Source organism: Henckelia pumila, chromosome 4, assembly GCF_033568475.1.
Source record: "Henckelia pumila isolate YLH828 chromosome 4, ASM3356847v2, whole genome shotgun sequence".
Lineage (NCBI taxonomy): Eukaryota > Viridiplantae > Streptophyta > Magnoliopsida > Lamiales > Gesneriaceae > Henckelia > Henckelia pumila.
In genome coordinates, this window is record NC_133123.1 from 31,637,865 (window position 1) to 31,651,741 (window position 13,877).

At 35.1% G+C, this 13,877-nt stretch overlaps 3 protein-coding genes across 10 annotated transcripts; 1 reads left to right on the forward strand and 2 right to left on the reverse strand.

Annotated features, from left to right (window-relative positions):
• Positions 1-1,183: 1,183 nt before the first annotated feature.
• LOC140866608 (uncharacterized) lies at positions 1,184-2,505 on the reverse strand. Of its 2 annotated transcripts, XM_073271636.1 has the most exons (2): positions 1,484-2,505; positions 1,184-1,453 (listed from the first exon to the last, which is right to left on the reverse strand). In XM_073271636.1, exons 1-2 carry the CDS (start codon positions 2,390-2,392, stop codon positions 1,367-1,369), a joined length of 996 nt encoding a protein of 331 aa, XP_073127737.1. In that variant the 5' UTR covers positions 2,393-2,505; the 3' UTR covers positions 1,184-1,366. The 2 variants fall into 2 exon arrangements, with proteins under 2 accessions (XP_073127737.1, XP_073127736.1); XM_073271635.1 differs by having other exon boundaries at positions 1,184-2,505.
• Positions 2,506-3,988: 1,483 nt separating this feature from the next.
• On the forward strand, positions 3,989-13,268 carry LOC140859951 (uncharacterized). Of its 7 annotated transcripts, none has more exons than XM_073262606.1 (9): positions 3,989-4,372; positions 6,461-7,345; positions 8,156-8,241; positions 8,860-9,021; positions 9,113-9,504; positions 9,867-9,936; positions 10,079-10,257; positions 12,587-12,663; positions 12,773-13,268. In XM_073262606.1, the coding sequence occupies exons 1-5, from the start codon at positions 4,007-4,009 to the stop codon at positions 9,255-9,257; spliced, it is 1,644 nt and encodes a 547-aa protein (XP_073118707.1). In that variant the 5' UTR covers positions 3,989-4,006; the 3' UTR covers positions 9,258-9,504; positions 9,867-9,936; positions 10,079-10,257; positions 12,587-12,663; positions 12,773-13,268. The 7 variants fall into 7 exon arrangements, with proteins under 7 accessions (XP_073118707.1, XP_073118705.1, XP_073118708.1 ...); XM_073262604.1 differs by lacking the exon at positions 10,079-10,257 and adding an exon at positions 12,332-12,508; XM_073262607.1 differs by lacking the exon at positions 10,079-10,257 and adding an exon at positions 12,332-12,508 and having other exon boundaries at positions 8,881-9,021.
• On the reverse strand, positions 9,498-13,089 carry LOC140859952 (protein CONSERVED IN THE GREEN LINEAGE AND DIATOMS 27, chloroplastic). The gene is made up of 7 exons (XM_073262611.1): positions 12,862-13,089; positions 12,300-12,452; positions 12,018-12,095; positions 11,457-11,552; positions 10,473-10,508; positions 10,045-10,223; positions 9,498-9,959 (listed from the first exon to the last, which is right to left on the reverse strand). The coding sequence occupies exons 1-7, from the start codon at positions 13,087-13,089 to the stop codon at positions 9,797-9,799; spliced, it is 933 nt and encodes a 310-aa protein (XP_073118712.1). The 3' UTR covers positions 9,498-9,796.
• Positions 13,269-13,877: the final 609 nt, after the last annotated feature.

The following is a 13,877-nucleotide window of genomic DNA, read 5'->3' on the forward strand; positions in this document are numbered from 1 at the left end:
TCATGTAGTTTCGCCCTCGTGGGGATTAAATCATGTGGCAATATCCGCGGAAAACTGACTATTCACTATTTGGGGATACTTGAAGAATGAATTTGAAATAATATCCATTAATTTTGATGTATATCAAATACATATTCTCAATTACAATTATATCAAGCTAACTTAATAATTGATGCTTTGAAATTTGCATTTTTTTTAATCATTTGTAGATCAAACAATTATTATTTTATCAAAAATTATATCTAGCGATAATTAATAAAACAATGCAAGTATTCGATCCTGCAATGTAAAAAATTTGGGATCATCATATCATTCAATCCAAATATTCCCTAAAAATTTTACTCAAACCAAAATTCTAGATGATTATCATCAAGATTGAAGCTATGGAATTCTCCTTCACAATATTGCTTGTTCGTCTCTGTTGATAATCCGATAACAATGACCTAAGGAAAAATAACCATGTTAGAGCTAGGTCAGAGGAGGAAACACCTCCAACACTCAAATCAACAACGAGAATAAAATTGTGAGGTAAAAATATTATCTAAACTAAAACTGGATTTAGAGACTAATTTACTTTTTTTTTTTCTATTTAAAAGAGGGATGACTCGAACTCGAGTTTCCGCCAGTATACTGGTCGAGATGTGGATTTATGAAATATGAGACTATATATCTAGCTCGGAATATATATATATATTCCGAGCTAGATATATAGTCTCATATATATATATATAAAAGATGTAATTTTTTCCCCAAAATATGTGAGTAATTGGAGCTTATCTTTGTTTTCTAACCAAATAAGAATATTTTGTCGTTAATAAAAAAGTACTTAATTAATTACCTCGCTTAAATATTAACCATGAGTTAAATTTAAATAAATAATAAGTTAAAAAGTTCATTAACTTCCATGTATCTATCTCATTCTCATTGATATTAGTTTGAACATTTTCAGAAATATTTTTTTAAAAAATGTAAACTCAAAAGGTACAATAATTATAGGCGTTTTAAACCGATAGAAATCTCTAGATAACATTTTGAGTAACAATATGTGCATCACCAATAAAAAATCATCATGTATATTATGAGAAGTTATAATCAACAAATTGTAACTCATTAATTAAATTTGATACAAACCATCGAACCATACATAATTATAAATATTTTAGAGAATAATTTTGGACTCGTTTTAAACACGGGTGGTATGATTATGATAATAAGTGGGTAAAAATATTATAAAATTGAAAGAACCTTAAAAAGCAACTATACATACATGATTACTTGACAGTAAAAAAAAACCAAATTATTAAAACTCGAATTAAATTAAAAACCCCACAAAAAAGTGAAGCATGCTTGAGAAATATTATTGGAATCATGTTTCCTCCGCTGTGTCTTCAAGCGAAAGCTGCTTTAGCCATTCAAATGTTCGATAATGGGTCCCCTGCTTTTTCGCCGCCTGCTGTTTCGGCGATTCCGCCGCCTGCACCACCACACCCACACTAGCTTGCTTCTCCATCTCGCTCGCGCTTTTCTTCATGCTCGCGACTCTCGAGCGAACTGTATCCACCGCATCATTCGAACAGTTGCATCCACCAAGAAAACCTCTCGCTTTCCTTTTCTGGGTGTCGGAGATAATCTTGTTGCTGCTGCTGTTTCTGCTGGTCCTAAGTTTCTTGCAGTTGGTGTTGGGAATGGGACATCGTGTTTTCAGATCCTGAAACGCGATTTCTGGCGGGGACGTGACTAAGATTCCCAGTCGAAGAATGTTCCATACCGATGATGATGATGATGATGATGTTTTCTTGGAGCAGATTCCGTTGTGGGTGCGTATAATTCCCGGCATGGGGAAATTCGTTCTGGGTGGCGAGCTCCGGTGGGAATGTAAATGGTTTTGCGGCGGATGCGGCAGCTTCCTCCACGGCGGAGTGGTGGCTGCGGAGCTGCGACTGCTGTATGAACGGTGGCTGCTGCTGATACTGCTGCTTCTGCTAGAAAACAGAGTGATCGAAGAAGAAGAGCCGTCGATGGATTCGGACTTGGAGATGGACCGATGGTACTGAAACAATCCTTTGTCAGAGCTCACAGAATGGCGGAATGGGAGAATCTGGCCCTGGAAAAACACTTCATTTGCATCGCACATTTCTGAATCGCCCTTCGACAGATAGCAGAAATGGAAGTCTTCTTGAGCTTCACTTGCTCGCAGAGGAATCCTTTCTTCTTCTTCTTCTTCTTTACGTTTTCTTGACAAATGATCGAGTGGAAGATCGCAAAACGAAAGTGCTTCTTCTTCTTCATCATCTTCATCTTCACCATATTCTTGTTCATGATGTAAATTCACAGCATTTTCCGTTGAATTCGCAACTGCCAATCTTTCTAATTTAACAAATTTATTCTCCATTTTCTCGCTCAAGAACTGGCCGGCGTCGAGAAGGGAAATAAGAATTTGGGTTTTACTTCACATTTGGGAAACTATATAATTACGTGGGAATTTGAGAAGATTACAGAGGACAATCGAATGTTGGGTTTGGGAAAAAGAAAAAGCAAACTGTACTGGTGTGGGAGATAAGATTAAAATAGAAGTGTAGATTACGACTGCTGGTGGGGTAGTTTTCTGGATATTATTATATATACTATAAAAAAATTTATATTCCTAATTAAATATTCAATAACATACTAAATCATAATTTGACCCACATACATATGCTTTTGGAAACATATTCGGTTCTTAAGCAAGCCAACGTTTTTTTATGCTTAATTTCGTATCAAATTTATGTAAGTTAGTAAATTAAGATTGATATGGTCGCTTCGTCACGTTTGATTTTAACTAATGATCTTTTGTTTGTAGGGTTATTGCTGCAAAATAAAATGAAAACAAAAATTAACCTTCTAAGATAATTGTTAATTTAATTGGGACTCGGGCCGGCTCGAAACCAACCTTGCTAGTGGGATTAATTAAGAAATTTATTGTGCCACGCTTCATTGTAAAATAAAAATAAAAATCAATATGCTCATTAAGTCAAATTGAATAATAGAAAATATATTTTTCTGTTTGGCAAAATTAAATAGTGACGCTGGAGTAAATTGGCGTTACGCAACCAGTAAGATATTTAAAATATATAAGATTGCATGTTAATTTAATTGGAAACTTGTGGGAACTTTTGTGATAACAATATGTTCTTTACCAACCTGGTAGGCAAAGAATAAATGAAGTAGGAGAGCCACGGATATGACATATATGTAAAGTATGTGAGGATAACATGATGACGAGGTTACAAGTTCAAATCTCGATTTCGAGGAAAATATTAGATGTAAATTAAATTATAGTTAGAAGTGTCTATAAGTCATGGGCATATTTTTAAATTTATCTTAGGGGAAGACCATCATCTTCCAGAATTAGTTGGATGAAGTCGGGACACATGCATTATTAAAAAAATAATAGTAACAAATAGGAGATTCGATCAACTTAAATTCTTCTTGGATAAGTACTTATAATAATTTTTATAAGGTTTTTTTAACAAAAAAATTTGTAAAAGTTTTAAATGTTGTTTTAGGAATAATATGCGTTTGGACAATTATTTCTATTAAAACATTTTAATCGTAATTTTTCTCAATTTTTTCTTGTTTGTGATTTATTATCCCTTTGATCCGTGTTTTTTTTTCATTTTAAAAATATTAAAAAAACAACTAGCAATTATTTTTTTGAAATTATAGTTGAAGAAAATTTTTGTAGAAAACATACATAATTTTTTTAAAAATCAAAATATGTCCAATTACGTACTTTTAAGTATTTTTTTCACTTATCTAATGAGACGTCTTTAATTTAATTTCTTTCTTTGGTCATTTCGAGACCTGGGCTCACGGGCCTATTTTTATATAATGGGCCATATTGATTATCTTTAACAGGCTTCAGTAGCCGCCAGCTCGTAGCCCACCAACAGTTTGAGAAAGCCCATGGACCTAACGATCTTCTCGATCACATCGTTCGTTTCCCCACTCGGTGCTAATCCTGGATATGGCGCATGTCACCAAATTCACCGCGCTCCGTATTCTTCTCTCCGACCACCGCCGTCTGGTAACTGCGATTCCGCCTAATCACGCATCTGATCACGAGACGAATTATCATCACGTCCTTCATAACTTGTACCTGAGATTCACGGGGAAACGGTGGCAGAGCAGCAGCGCCGAGTGGGCGACGAAGTCCGATTTCGCCGGGAGGAACGCGTACGATATCCTCGGGGTGTCTCAATCTAGCTCATTCTCAGAAATTAAAGCTTCTTTCCGTAAATTGGCCAAGGAAACTCACCCTGATCTAGCTCGTTCGCAGAGCCATACCTCTAGCGCTTCCGATAAATTTATCCAACTACTCGCTGCTTATGAGGTACTTTTATTTTCAGAAGATCGTGATATCATCTTTTTGCGTTTATCTTTTGAATTTTTGTTTTGATTTTCTTAGAATTGTCTGATATATTGGGAACAATTTTTTCATGTTTTCTTTTATGTATAGTCAAATTATCTATTTGAAACTTGAGTGTCATTGTTGCTATGTCAATGCTACTACCTTTCTGGTGGGTTCATGAGCACTATGTAGCTATTTAATTTCTGGACTTCAAAGTAGAGTATTCGAAACATTACATCATTTCTGACTTGATGCACGGTGTCGACAGACAGTGGTGTGATATCCTGCAAACAAGAGTGAATTTTGATGATCATCAACGTATTGGTTCAATGACTTGCTGTCTTTTTATTAGAAGGGATATGATGGGCTTGAGATGGTCTCATTTGAAATTAGAGAAAGTTTAAAAAATCATCTTTGTTTGACTAAAATTTTGAAGTACAACATTTTCCATTTTCTATGATAATAATGAATTTACTATGATATTTTCTGAGCAAAAGTTATGTCTGTTGTAATGTCCCTTCGTCAACAAGAAAGCACTGAATAGTAATTGATGCAGACAACTAACTAATGAAGTGGTTATAGAATTTAGATTCTGGATTTGACTCACTTTGGGAGTTCCATGGCTTATTTTCGTTGTTTTGTTCAGTACCTAGGATAAGCATGGGATTACTTCCAAATCATTCCTAATCAGATGTTCAGCTGCCAGATACCTAGCCTGTGTTGAACGGTGGACCCCGAAACTGTTGACATAATTTTCATAAAATATGAATTTATATCGCATTATATTGCTTATCCCAATCTTTTAATTTCTTATCCTATCACTAATTCATCCTATCATTCGAATCAAGTAGTACCCGTGACAAACTTTAGTAGTTGAGGTCATGTGAGGTACAGGAGCAGGAACGGTAAAAAAAGAAATAAGAAAAAGATTGCGAAGAGATTTGGAGGCCCTCCTCGAATTTCATTTCACCATACAGGAGAGCTGTTTTCTGCTACATATTTTACCACACTAAATTCTTATTATCTGGAATATATTAACAACTCTATAATTTAATATTCGATAAATTAATAACATCTCTAAAATAATATATTTTCTCAATCCCGACTTGGACCGATGTACTAGATTAATAATTTCGATAAATTAATTAGATAATAATTTTTTAGAAGACCCTTGCATAATCCTATAGTTCCATCAATATTATATATTAATAATTCACTAAAATTACATAAATAACTAGGGCAATAACGCGATTTAGTAAAGTATGATTATATTGTTTTTTTTCATGATATTTAATTATATTATTGTTTTTTTAATATGGTGAATTTAACTTGATTAATCTGTACAATGAATATTATTTAGTTATTAAAAATAGTATTAACTTATTTATGCATACAATATATACATACATATATATAATCAATTTTTTATATATTAATTCAGATAATACGATGTTAGTATTGGTGAAACACAATTACTTTTTATGTGATTAAATTTATGTTAGCTGAATATAAAATTACTTTTTAAAATAATAAATTATTAATTTAATATATTAATTAATACCTCTAGAAATTAATAATATTTCAAGGTCCCAACATTATTAATTTATAGAGGTTTTACTGATTGTCTTTCGGCGAGTTATCAGATTGAGGGTGAAAGATCCATGGATGAATACCATGACATGTACACCAGAATGTGCAGCCTGATGTATGCTCAATATCCCTCACTAAATTTTGAGTAATTAGGTATCCCTTGATTAGTCATCTGGAGATTTTTTACGAAGCTGAGATATGCATTATGAGAGATGGATTTCCTAGGGCTTATAGTGCAGGCGTGTCCAGTCCGTGATTCCTCATAAAATGTTTTTTTCTTTTTTCTATCTGGACTTGGTGAGTTATCAGACTTTGTGGGCTACTACCTTTGTACTTGCAGAAACCGTTGGTTATTTCTAGTTCTTTCACAAGTTCCATTAAAAAAGGTCACGCACGAGAAGTTTCTAGCGAACTTTAAAAAAACTAACATGTCCTTTGTTTGAGGATGCTCTAATTTGGTTTCTAACTGATTCGATTCAGATACTGTCAGACCCTGACAAGAGAGCTCATTATGATCATCATCTTTTATCTCAACGAACCTTTGTTGAAAGAAACTCTAAACGAGACCCCATCATCTACAACTATAATTCATATGGAAGCTCAGGCAAGAAGATGGAAGTTGTGGAATGGTTGAAATGGTACAGATATACGGTGAATGACATTTTGTCTGAAAGAAGAGTGATAGCTGGATCTGGTTATTTTGATATCCTGGAAAAGGATTTTTATTCGGCATTGCATTTGGCGTATTATGGACCTGAGATTGAGTCTCTAGATCTCCTTCCCAACTGTTTTGAAGCTGAAGAGAGGTCTATGCATACAACATCAGAGGTGTTACACTTAGTTTCAGGCAGGGACCTTTTTGGAATGGTATGTCTGGCCAGCAGGTATCCTGAGTTACCACATGCCTACAATGTAAAGCTAAAATCTCATATTTCGAGCTTGGTCCAATCTGCTGATAATGTGGGTCGACAGTTGCAGTCTGATGATGATGGTCACAAAGATCTCCAGAAGCAATACAACAATATTGATTATGGTTTATCTGATTCTGATGCCTATAGAGATCTTGAATTGCACATATCAGGGATAGTTGTCGCTATGGCTACAAGAATGCCACCTAAAAATTGTAATGGCCTACAGGATGAGGATACCGAGGACCAAATACATGTTAAATTGACGTCGAATGAAGAACTGTTACATGGGGGCCAGGTTTTTCCTGGAAAGAAACTTGCAGATCCTTACATTGGATCTGGGATTCCTCTGGGAATTATCAAAGGTTTGGGAACCTCCACTGAAGAAGGAACCTGCAGTGTGTACAATAGCACTGGCACCAAGACCCACACGATCGTGAAGCACCGGACGTTGATGGTTCGTGCAATCTCCTTTTGCTGCCTCCACACTTTCTTATAAAACAAGAAAAAAGAAGTGAAATTTCCAAAAGAAAATAGTGCCATCAAACCTTGTGCAACTTAAAAGCATACAGCACTTCCAGTGTGTAATCAGTATGAAATTTATTACATCTATGTCTTTTTGTTTTTTATTTTGTTCTGTGGCCGGGGTTGTGCTTTTAGGATGTTATCATATTCAGTTCATGTTCGAGTATTCTCTATCCAGCTAAATTATAGGCATTGAATTAATCATTCGTTCATGCAGATTTGCTAACTTGTGCAGTATATCTATGAGGTTGTTGCATACTCACACAGTCACACTCAACGCTGTCAAAAGATGATTTTATACAGCCATGGAGTTTTCATTAAAGACTTGTCATTAACTTTTATTGGTATCATTTCACATGGAACTTTACACCCTCTTGTATCCTGTGGAAAAATTACGTAAGCCATCGTAATGCCAAAGATTTGGGAATTGGAGCGAACTTTGAAATATTACGGTTCCATATACAGGAAGATGAACTGTCTGCCTGTTGTCATCAAACATTTAGTCTGAATTCACAGAGACTTGTAGTCTCATGCTAGTTGTTAGTTCTTCTTAATCTAAAGGGCAAAGTTTTACTCATCCTGTTTTGCTTCTAGAGCTATATGCATATTGTGTGACTTTTATGTTCATTATCTTCTTGAATTTGCAAAAGATGAAGCGCTTTTCATTTAAATTTATGTGGAATGCATTCATAATCATACAGATGCTCTGGTTCCATGCAATTTTTACACACATTTATTTCAGGTGAAACACCTGCATTGGTATCGAGTTGGAGAGAAATTCTCAGTTTGTGAATGCAGATGTAGTAGAGCTCGTCTGCCACCAAGCAAGTAAGCATCTAAATTTTCTTGAAATTTATGGTTAGATCACATGTAACTTGCTCCGATAAGTGTAGGATAATGGGAGATATCAATGAGAGATAAGTGTTGTCACTTGGGATAGCATCTTTCAACTTTTCTGAAATGTTCTGAATTCTGTCCACCATAATTTGTAAAGAATCAACAAAATGTTCGTTGTTGAGATCTTTCCTTGTTCTTTCCGTCCTTTTGCTCATTTCCTCCCATTGTATAAGACTGATATTCTTCATTAACAGTTTGCTTTGGATCGTTTGTAGACAATGCATGTAGCATTAAAAGTCAAAACCGTCTATCTCAAATTAGTATGGTGCTTTGACAGATGTCGGGGTATTTATTTACGTGCTTTCATATTGATCTAGTTGGCTTATTTCTCCTACTTCTCTTCATGCATTAGATAAATTCTTTGCTGGAAAATGTGGACAGAAGCATCATTGGCTGAATTGTGAATGCAGAAATATAGGTTCTGAAGTTCACAAATCATTCCATCAGCTTGTTATTAGTTAATAATTTTAGAAAATATTTGCTACATTTACTGACCTAGGGAGTAAAAACTACTAACATAGTTTTTCATTTGTCTTAATGTCATTAAAGTATTAGATTAGCCTGCTGCAGATTTTGGCTGTTTGAGCCTCGCAGTGCCATGCATGACGTAGGAGGTTGGTATGTTGAAACATTTGGAAGAGATAAGAAAGGAAACAATGTTCTAGACCAGAGGTGTTGGGATTTCATAGATACAACCGAACAATTTGAAGAGTATGTCATTTACACTGAAATACAATTCTATGAAAAATTGAACTCTTCTCAGTTTTTGCAATCAATTTTTGCTTATCAATGTCATCTGCAGGAGGCTTCATCCAGCAATGTACATACTTGCTCTGGCCTATAGAACTCTAGATATTGAACATGCAAGGAGAAGGAAACAGACAATTAAAGATAAAGTTGAAGAAAAAATGTCTAGATTATTCAGTTGGTGTAAGAAGCTTGCATAGGTTTTGCGCAGCTACTTGATATGATGAAACTGATGCTGATATATGGCATTATAAAGATGTCATGTATTGGGGTGTATATATATATGTTCTCTGGGAGAGCTTGTGATGAGTGGAAAGAAGGAAAATACAATTAAAGAAGCTTATAATGAAGGTCCATTTGAAGCAAAAATGAAATCAACATCAATTCGGATGACTTGGGTCTTGAAGATAATTGCCCGGGAAGAAACATCTCCTGGATTGAGACATGGTATCTTGAATTTTTCAATTTGTTTTCTTGAATATGAGCAATACCCTCCGGTAACTAGCTTGCACCATCTGGAATTCTTCATTATTTATCGAACCGTATGAATTTGATCAATTGCTATTGTACAAACATTGAAAAATCCAAATTAAAAGTCGCGTGATTTCTGCTATTAATGCTTTTAAGCAACTCTGAGATATCTATATTTTCTTCAAAATGTAAGCCAAATGATTTACACCACCTGAAAATCTACATCACCTAGCTTGTGCTGATCATGATTAAATTGATTTTCACCAACTCACTTTAGTAGGTCTTCCCATTTGCAATATTGCCCACCTGCTAATGCACGGTAAAACCTGTCTCTGCAGTAGACAGGCCTTCCTTCTGCAGCCTCTGCAGCCGCGGCTGCTAGATCTTCATCAGTCTTTACATCAACTGGTAATCTTAACAGCTCCTCCTTCCTATATCATCATATTGAAATTGTAATGTGTATAATTGCCATGTTTTCTCAATCGAAAGATTGGAGTCTCCACTGGTAGTTGTTACCTTAAATTGAATTTTGAGCTGATCTTTGCGACAGAACCATTGGATTGGTTTTCTTGGACAAAAGTGTTATGGAAGAAGTCCTCTACTGGTGCAGCAAAAATAAATAATGAAACAGCTGTAACAAGCAGCACTCCTGTTCCGACTAGAGTCTGCTTCAGTAACTTGATGACTGGCTTGACCTATGAACATAGATCGCAAAGTTTCACGTATACAGTGAGTTCTAATGATGACCTGAGTCACCTGACTAAGACTTTGATGGTCTAAGAATGAATTGATTCATTTTTTACTGCACAATAAGCTCTTGATTGATAATAGTTTTAAGGAATTTTAATTTCATCTTCTTTTTGTGGTCCTGTGCAAGCATAAATTATGTTGTCATCATCAAATTCGAAATCTATGAAACACAATATACTTTATCCATCTTGTACCTTATATGATCCCAGTAATCTATCACGAGCAAGGATCTGTAAACAAAAGAGAGAGAATGGCTGTGATAAGTACTCAAAATGAGTTCATATTCGTCTTTGGAGGTTTTGGCTCCGTAACAGAAAAATCTCTTTTTAAGTCATCCAAGGCAACAAATTGACTCTGGTAAATCTTGTTTTTTCTTCTTCATTCTTAATCCTAGACTGCCATTTGTTTCTGTAGTTGACCCATTTCATCTGGAGGAAATAATTGGTGGTTATTTTTTGTTTTGCATTTGAATTCCTCTCGACAACCTAATAACTTTCGATTGTTATAACTGTACCTGCATGTCTCAAGTTAGAATACTGTGGCGAGGAAGTCTATTTACTTAATTACTTTACTTGGCGAGGAAGTCTATTTACTTTTTTTTAATAACGTTTTATGCCTTGTTTTACTTCTGAAATTTAGCCTATATGTTAATCCTGGCAGGGAGTACAGAAAATAGTTTGATTGGTTGCTACTATTTTCCAACCCAGATACATGTCTCTTCACGTAAAGCAAGTGTTCCTAATTAAACAGCATATTTTTCTAATTTATTTCGATTTAACGGCACATGCTTCTTATAATATATCTCCGGTTGATCTTATATATTTGATTTTTTCAATCAAACAGCATAATTTTTCTAATTTATTTCAATTGGGCGCTAAATGTTGTACATTTTTTTTAAAAACAACCTTCTGACTATCGGATAATCAAATGCTGTTGCACTCGTTACAAAAAAAATCTAATAGTTCACACCGCATGAGTGGGATTTCTTTTTTATTTTTTGTGAATTTTCCATTTAAATAGGAAAGATTGAACTGCAGATATCTACACCAAAATTTTGAAATCTGAGAAGGCTGGGTCTCATGTATTTACATGATGCAAGGCAGATATGGAGTTTGAAATTGATTTTTGGGCAAAAATTTCATCTTAATGCGGTCAATATAATTTGAATAGGCACTAACCTCTGGTGGTTTCACCCACATTTGACCATCATACCATCCAGTTTCTTCATAAGGTATGACCGCCGATAAAAGCCTATCTCCAACATAGCTCCATCCCTGTCAAATTCATTGTACTAAGCTTAGGATGCATGGAGGCAATAATGCCTCGAATCTTGACATGGGAAAAAAATTATTTGAATAGGTAAATCTGCTCAGTTACACAAACATGAGACATGTACTGCTCTTTTGAAGATTTATGAGAGACGTCAGGTCTAGATTAAAAGAGAGGCATGCTATTGTCAAATTTAATATTATTCTGTTTGTTCCAATTACTAGCTAACACAAACAGACGGAGATGCAGAAACTTAAATTAGAAACTATGTCCTTTCATTTCTAGACTATTGAATCCATTTCATATGAATTGCACAACTTGGCAAGAGATCTGACAGTAGCTAGTTCAGCTGAGGTGGATGTAGAGTTGTAGACTAACGTTTCTACCTTTTATCTTTTTCTTTTTTGGTGCTACCTAATGTCGCGTGATTCATTAAGTCAATTAAATATTTCATTAGGGACTGGACATACCAGGTAAATCCTCAGGACAATTAAAGAAACAAGAAAAAGTGTTCCTGTACCAGCAGCAAGGAAAAAACGTAAAGGATCCTGCATGGTTAAAAAAGTGTTAGCTTCTTGTAGTTTCAGAGAATGGGGTAGATATTTCAACACTAGAACTTGAATGAGTTGCCTGCATGGAGAGTTTGGTTATCATGCAATACAGAACCCTTCGTGGCCATCTGTTTCCTTAATCAACCTATATAAACTTTTAACGTAACTTATCCTTTAAAAATGTACACATACTTCCAGTACCTTTGATAGATTGAAGCTTGCTGCTGCAATAGGTACTCCCAGGACTGTGAAAGTGACTAACCAAAGTCCTCCCAGGCGCACGAAAAAGGATCCGGGACCCTGGTCGGCCCATGAGTACAGCGTTGATTCTTTCAGAGACGAGTATTCATTTACCTATGAAAGCACCAAATTTTGTTGGTGGAACTCAAAAGCAAAAATTTTTAATCAAAGTGTGATTTTAATATATCAGCATTTTATTGCTTCATTTTTTTTAAAAAAAAAAACAATTTGCCCTTCTGTTGTTACAGGACCTTCATTTTTACGTGATCATGGGGATTCAAGTTTGACAACCATTCCCGACTGATTCAGTGCAACTGAACATATGGTATGGGATTATGACGGTGGCTTAAACATTCTCTGTGTTTCAAAGATACTCTTACATGAGAGTACACCTCAAGATTGTCAATCTTTCTTTCTCAATTAATCGGCTTCAGGGATTTCGACGAAGTTCCGAGGTGTTAAGGAAATTTGACAGAAGGAATTAATTCAATTGTCCAAGAAAACAGAATTACATGAGACATACCGGCCTTTGTTCGAATGGCACCTCGATTTCTAATCCAGGATCCCAACTCTGACCAGACGCCCCCCAACCTTTGCCTCCGTCCATTTCATCCTTCAGGCCCCTGGCAGCAATCCTTCTCTGTAAAATCCGGCATCTTTGGCATGTAAACATGGAGCCGAACCCCTTTCCAATCTTGATCTCATGTCTAGGACTCGAGACTAGAGTACAATATATACTCAGTCGGAGCATTCTTGATTTCTACACACTGAGAATTTAGATTGGAGGAGAACTGAGTTGGAATTTCATGTCATGTTTACGGGGAGGGGAAATAATGTGGCGTTCATTTGTCATTTGTTTTATAGTTGGAAGGTCCACTTAATACATTTATTTTAATGTGGTGTAGTAAAATGGGATTATCCGGAGGAAGATATTTGTTTTTGTGGCTGAGGCAGATGGTGTGCGAGTGTGGACTGGGTTTAGCATTTCGTGCCCTCGACATCTTTGCACGCTGTGACCTCTTCATCACCACGTGGAGACTTGTCTTTTACAATGGACTTCGATTCAGCAAAAAATTGTCTGAAAACAAGGCCATTTTTGCTGATAAATTTTCTGATTAGTTGATTGATATTAATGACGTATTATGCATCCATATATCCATTGCATCAAGTTATATTTAATTATGTTATTTTTTAATCTAAACTTTTACAAAATGATTTGATTGTTTTCTTGATAACACTCTTTTAAATTGTGTTTTTGGATATGAATTCTAGGAATTAGTATGAAATAAATTGGAATCTAGTTTCTTATAGTAATTGGGTAAAAACCTTAAATTACATAATTATTGGTGAACCCTAGATACGTAAAAAATGTATGATAAACTTAAATAGCTGATTAAAAATTTAATTAAATTTTAATAAGAGATGATTGTATGTGGTTAGTTGGATGTATATTTACTAAATTTTTTGGTTCTTAATTTCGAGTTTCGACTTTTTCGGTGGCTTTTTTTTTTTTGAAGCGAATAATATTTTGCTCTTAGT